This window comes from Hipposideros armiger, unplaced genomic scaffold, assembly GCF_001890085.2.
Source record: "Hipposideros armiger isolate ML-2016 unplaced genomic scaffold, ASM189008v1 scaffold_58, whole genome shotgun sequence".
Lineage (NCBI taxonomy): Eukaryota > Metazoa > Chordata > Mammalia > Chiroptera > Hipposideridae > Hipposideros > Hipposideros armiger.
Window position 1 is genome coordinate 3242569 of NW_017731408.1, and position 6220 is coordinate 3248788.

Below are 6220 nucleotides of genomic sequence, written 5' to 3' on the forward strand. Positions count from 1 at the left end.
GAACTCATCCTAGAAAAAGTGCTACATACCTCATTGCTGAATATCACTATGGTCACCTTTGAAGTACTCCCCTTGGGAAGCTATACACTGATGCCAGGGCGTAGCCCACCCTTCAAAGCAATTCTGGAACTCTTTCTGGAATGGCCATCAGAGCTGTTGTCATATTACCCTTGATATCTTGAATGTCATAAAAATGTCTTCCTTTCAGTATTTCCTGTATCTTTGGGTAAAGAAAGAAGTCATTGTGGCCAGATCAGGTGAGTAGGGAGGGTGTTCCAATACAGTTATTTGTTTACTGGCTAAAAACTCCCTCCCAGACAGTGCTGTGTGAGCTAGTGCATTGTCGTGATGCAAGAGCCGTGAATTGTTGGCAAAAAGTTCAGGATGTCTAACTTTTTCACGCAGCCTTTTCAGCACTTCCAAATAGTAAACTTGGCTAACTGTCCAGTTGGTACAAATTCATAATGCATAATCCCTCTGATATCAAAAAAGGGTAGCAACATCGTTGCAACAAGTTCGAGAACTTAATTATCTGACCTTGTATGCCTGTGTATAATACACACACACACACACACACACACACACACACACACACACTCACACACACACTCACACACCCTCACACACCCTCACACCCTCACCTCCCCTTACATTAAAAACCATGAGTTTATACTGATAACTGATTCTAGTCCAACACCACAGGTTTTATTTTAGCATTTCTCCTTTGTTTCTAGTTCTCAGTATTTATAGTCTATTTACTTATTTGTTCAATTCTATTATGCACATAATGTAATTTCAGAATTATTAATCCATACTCCTGTGAAAACACTCTTACTAAGAGATTAACAGCATTTATGTACAATTCTTTTTGTCTTTTGTCTTATGGTGTCTGGTTGAGATACTCTTTTCTCCTTTCCTTTCCCATTCCCATCTCTTCCCCTATTTCTCCCCCTTTTCCTCCTCCTTCCCTTACCCCTCCTTACTCCTTCCCTTCCTTGGGTTATTCATTTATAACGCAGTTAGGTTCATTTGTTGGTGTTTTTATACTGTTTGAGTTCCCCCTTAAATCATGGTTGGTTTTAATTATTTTTTTTATGAAGGATATGTGAAAATTACTATGGTTCTAAGAGTCAGAATTATTTAAAAATACATATTTAGAGAAGTGTCACTCCCCCTTATCCCTGCTACCCTGTTCCCTTTTCCTACTTCTTTCCACTTCCTTCCCATCTGCCTCCTGTAGTTAACCTATCTCCTTAGTTTCTAGTTCATCCTTCTTGTAGTTCTCTTGTTTCAGTGAGCAGAAACATATTTTCATATATTCCCTTTCTTCTTACATGAAAATAGCATACATATAGGTAATTTTGCCCTTTTTTTTTTAAATTGGGGGAGGGGAACAGTGTTGGGGACTTGGGGAAGGGGACCAGCCAAGTTGCTGTTCTTCAGTCTTCATTGTGGAGGGCGCCAGTCACCTTCTGGCTGCCGGTCAGCAGCTCATGGCCTCTAAGCTCAAGGTGCTGTGTTCAGTCTTAGTTGCGGTTGGGCATAGCCCAGCATTGAACAGGCAGTCTTGTTGTTAGGAGCACGTGCTCTCACCAGCTGAGCCATCCTGCCACCTGTTGGCAGCTCAGCGGCAGCTCAGCTTGGGTGCAGCATCACTGGCCCATGTGGGAATCGAACCAGCGGCTCTGTTGCTCAGAGCTCGCACTCTTAAGCTAACTCTTAACCAACTGAGCCACTCGGCCGGCCCAGTTTTGCCTTTTTCACTTAACAGTATGTCCTGGAAAACCTCCATGTCATAGAGATCTTCCTTATTTTTTTACAGTTGCATACTACTCCATTGTTTGGATGTATACCACTTTCCTGTGTATAGACATTTAAACTGTTTTTTAATATTTTATAATTATGAAAAAGGCTGCAATGTGTATATATTTCATATTGTTGGAGATGTATTCCCAGGATAGATTCTTAGGAATGGAATTGCTGGGTTTAAAGGTAAAGGTAAGTGCATATGTGATTCTTTAGGCATTACCGAAGTTCCCTCAAAAATAGTTGTACCAATTTGAATTCCCATTAGCAATGTGTAAGAGTGTCGGCTTCCATGTGTCCTCACTAACAGGATGTTTTGTTATATTTAAATTTTTTTTGCTGGTCTAATAGGTGAGAAATGGTATCTCAATCTTATTTTAACTTGGATTTCTCTAATTATGAGTGAATTTGCGCGTTTTTAATATTTTGAATGACCATTGTTTTTGGTTAATATTTCATGTCTTTTTTTTTCTTTCTTTCTTTCTCTCTGATTTTGGTCTTTTTTATCCCTTTGCCTTTAAGAGTTTGTTAAATATTAGGGATGGTAGCCTGTTGTGGCATATGATACGTTGTGAATATTTTATCCTAGCTTATTTATTGTTTTTTGTCTTTGCTTGGAGTGTTCATGTTATTTTAAAAACATTTTTATTTAAATTTATCAATTTTTAAAAATTGTATCTGGATTCTTAGAGCTAGAAAGCCTTTCTATATACCAAGTTTAAAGTTAATTCCAATATAAAATTAACTTATTAATGTATTTCTCTTTATTCTAATGAACTAGGACAGTTCTTAACTAAATTATTTAATGTGTGCTTGACACATTTTACTTTTAGGTATGTCTGACGGCAGCAATGGTATTACTGCTCTTGGTGCGTCTAAACCAGCCACAGAAGAAATCAAGTCTAATTCTGAGGTGACTGGGTGGTATTTTTACCATTATTTGAAATCAGCCCATCTCAATCAAAGTTTTAGACTGTCCAAATTGACTTAGTTGATCTAAATATATGCCATTTTAAATAAACTCTTTTAGACACATTGACATGGGAAAGGATGGGAGGGAGAGATTTCTTCGAAATGGGAAGTAAGTTACCATTTGCCTTTTCACATAAAAATGAACAAAAAAGTTGGGGTCAAACTATAGTTTTTAGTTGAAATATGAAATGAGGTTTCTGTTGAAATGATAGTGATCATAGGTTCACATCTGAGTTCATCTACTCCCATATGTTCTCTCTAGTTAGATATGCATCAGAATCCAAGCATAGAGTTTTGGGGTGTTTTTTTTTTAATACTGAGTTCTGGAGTTTACTTCAGACTCACTGAATCTGAATGTAAAGTGATAAACATGGGGCCATGTATATTTTTTTTCTTTCTGGAAGTTCTACAGGTGATTCTAATATATACCATGTAAGAACCATTAGTTCATTAGAATAAAGAGAAATATATTAAGTAATTTAGTATTGAAATCAAGTCACCAGATGTGTTTTGAATATCTAGTGCTAGTAATACCTCTCATATTTATAGTGCTTAAAGATTTACAGAGTAGCATAGCACTTTCATATTGGCCCACCGTGGTCCTTAGAACAATTTGGTATCATTTAGTTAGGTAAGTAGAACTATTATTTTCCCCATTTATTTATCCAACATATTTACCTTTCAGAGAGGTAAGTGACTGACTTTTGGGAATTGGCAAGACTGGGACACAACATGGGGTCTTCTGACTCCAGCTGCAGTATTTCTGAACCAATGTGCCATCTGTACATATGGCGCAGTGCTAGACATATGATTTCTTCAGTCCAGCCAAGACACTGTGAGTCTGTGTGAAAGGTTAATACAGGACTGAGAGCTAGATAGTTCATTTTCAGTCCAAAAGCCAGAGATGAGTTCTCGTTTTCAAAATAGATATCATCTGTAGAGGATTCAGAATTCTTTGTGATTTAAAATAGTTGGGCTGTTTACCATTTGTCAAGGCAGTGTTCTAGTTATATTTAGTTCTGGGAAACTAGGGAATTATGTATACTATATTTATTGTAACTCATAGATTTGATTTTTTATGATCAGATCTCTGAATCTATACTGTTGAGAGATGATCAGAGGAAGTCTGATGCATGTGAGCTACAGGAAGGATTGGCAGCATAGCCAACAGTGGGACTCACAGTGATAAATGAAAGTATTTCTGTGGTTTACCACCGTGAGTTTCATCTGTGTGAGTGTCACTCAGATAGATGCTATTAGAGATTAGAAATTCCCTGCTCTGTAATAGAGAGTTAAGCCTAGATGACAGTGATCTGAAGAAAACCACTGCCAAGTAATTGATTGTTCAAATTTGTCTATAAATTAACAATAAAAATCCATGTTGGGCATTGCCTGTGTTTTTAGCTATAACCAAATGTACATTGTCCACAGGGAATATTTTAAAATATAACTTTTTTTAAAAAAGTAACTTTTTAAAAAGACAAGGTATGTGAGTATAATATGAATTTCTGCCAAATATAAAAGCATTATGAGTTTACAGTTAACCAAAGTAGGATTTAGGAATATTTTGTGATTTTCAAATTCCTCATTTATTAGTATATATGATAATATATACTATTATCATATATACTAATAGTATATTAGTATATACTATTATATTAAGTTAGTATAGTACTAACTTAAATCTGATTTTTGGGGGGTTTTTTGTTGTTTTTTTTAGCTGAGCCATCCTGCCACCTGTTGGCAGCTCAGCGGCCGTTCAGCTCAGGCCAGGAATCGAGTCGGCAACCCTGTTGCTCAGAGCTCGCACTCTTGAGCGCGTTCTTAACCAACTGAGACACTTGGCCGGCCCAAAATCGGCTTTTTTAAAAATCCATAACAAAAACATTTTTGGGGTCAAATTTGCTCACAAGAACTCTTCTTTTAATATATTATAGCTCTTAGCTAATTACAGAACCCAGGGTGATGTTCCTAACTCTCAATCTAATGATGTTTCCGTTAAAATGTCGATTTCATCAGTGACCATAAAAATGCTTTCTTCTTTGTGTGTGTGTGTGTGGTTTTTTTGTTTTTTTTTTAACTGAGCCATCCTGCTACCTGTTGGCAGCTCAGCGACTGCTCAGCTCGGGCCGGGACTCAAACCGCTGTTGCTCAGAGCTCAAACTCTTGAGCGAGCTCTTAACCAACTGAGCCACTCAGCCAGCCTTTGTGTGTGTTTTTTTTAATGACATCAGATTTTTTTTATCTTTCTAAATTAAAAAAGAGAAGAAAATATGAGCTTTGCTTGCTGTGTACTCTAGTCCAGTCTTGATTAGAGAAGATAAAAGGAGATTTGGTTCTTTGTATTTTTAATATTCAACTTTAAACCTCAAAATGTGCTTAAACTGCTGCTTCTATATCTGAGGAAGAAATAATAGCCTCATAGGCACCATTCACTGAGAGCCTGTTGGTACCAGGCACTGTACTGGGGTTTACATATATTATCTCATTTAATGCTACGGTAATCCTGTTTGCAGTTGAGGTTTTCACCCCTGATTTTATTGATTAGGTAACAGGGACCTAAAGGGGTAAACATAGCTAATAAGGAAAAGAGCTGTGATTTGAACTCAAAGAAAGTGGAAAAGATAAGTAAATTTAAGAAACTAATTAGGAAAAAATTAAAGGTAGAATCAAGAAAGTTTGGAACACAAGCAAGTTGTATTTTTAACAACAACAAAACACGAAAGCAAAGTAGTTGTGTTAGATATTTATTAGCATATCCTCAGATTATTAACTGAATTCTTCTTTTCTGTCTGCGCTTCAGTATAGTAACACTAATACGTGTATGCCAATTTCTAATATCAAAAAATATACAGATATTTGCATTCTTCTTTTATGTAAGTAGTTCAGAGGTCTAAAAAGTGATTGAGTGCAGATCCTGCACTCAAGGTGCATGTTAATTAATAGAGGACATTTTTAAATAAATAAAATGTAGAATAATAATGCCTTTAGAGTGGTACAGATGAAGAATTGTGGCAGTTCAGAGGAGTATCAGCCAGGAATATCAGTGAAGGTGGCATTTAAACTGAGTATTACGTGTGGGTAGAATTTGAGCGTGTGAGTGATGATGATCATTTCTTGAACAAAGGCACAGACAAGGGAAATTGAGAGACATGTATGAGAAAGTGTGAGATAAGTTTGATTTAATATGGTATGTGAAGAAGTATAATGGTAGGAACAAGATAGTTTGGGTCATGTAGGGATTTTGAGTGTCAAGAGGACTTGGCTTTTATGTTGGAAATATTGGGGAGGGAAACAAACATGTTAAACATATACCGTATTTGCCGGCGTATAAGACGACTCGGCGTATAAGACGACCCCCTAACATTTCCACTCAAAATACAGAGTTTGTTATATGGTCGGCTGTGTGCGATTTTGCAAGTGTGGTAAAATTGCATAACAG

At 36.7% G+C, this 6220-nt stretch overlaps 1 protein-coding gene across 9 annotated transcripts in view; it reads left to right on the forward strand.

The window, feature by feature from the left end:
* ARFIP1 (ARF interacting protein 1) overlaps nt 1–6220 on the forward strand; it is an 81368-nt gene that overhangs the window by 14141 nt on the left and 61007 nt on the right. For 3 of the 9 annotated variants that reach the window (XM_019641204.1, XM_019641211.1, XM_019641205.1), the window contains exon 2: nt 2640–2719. The exons of the other annotated variants lie outside the window; for them this stretch is intronic. In XM_019641204.1, the coding sequence (XP_019496749.1) occupies nt 2642–2719 (78 nt within the window). In that variant the 5' untranslated portion in view covers nt 2640–2641. The remainder of the gene's footprint in view (nt 1–2639; nt 2720–6220) is intronic. 9 annotated transcript variants of the gene reach the window in all.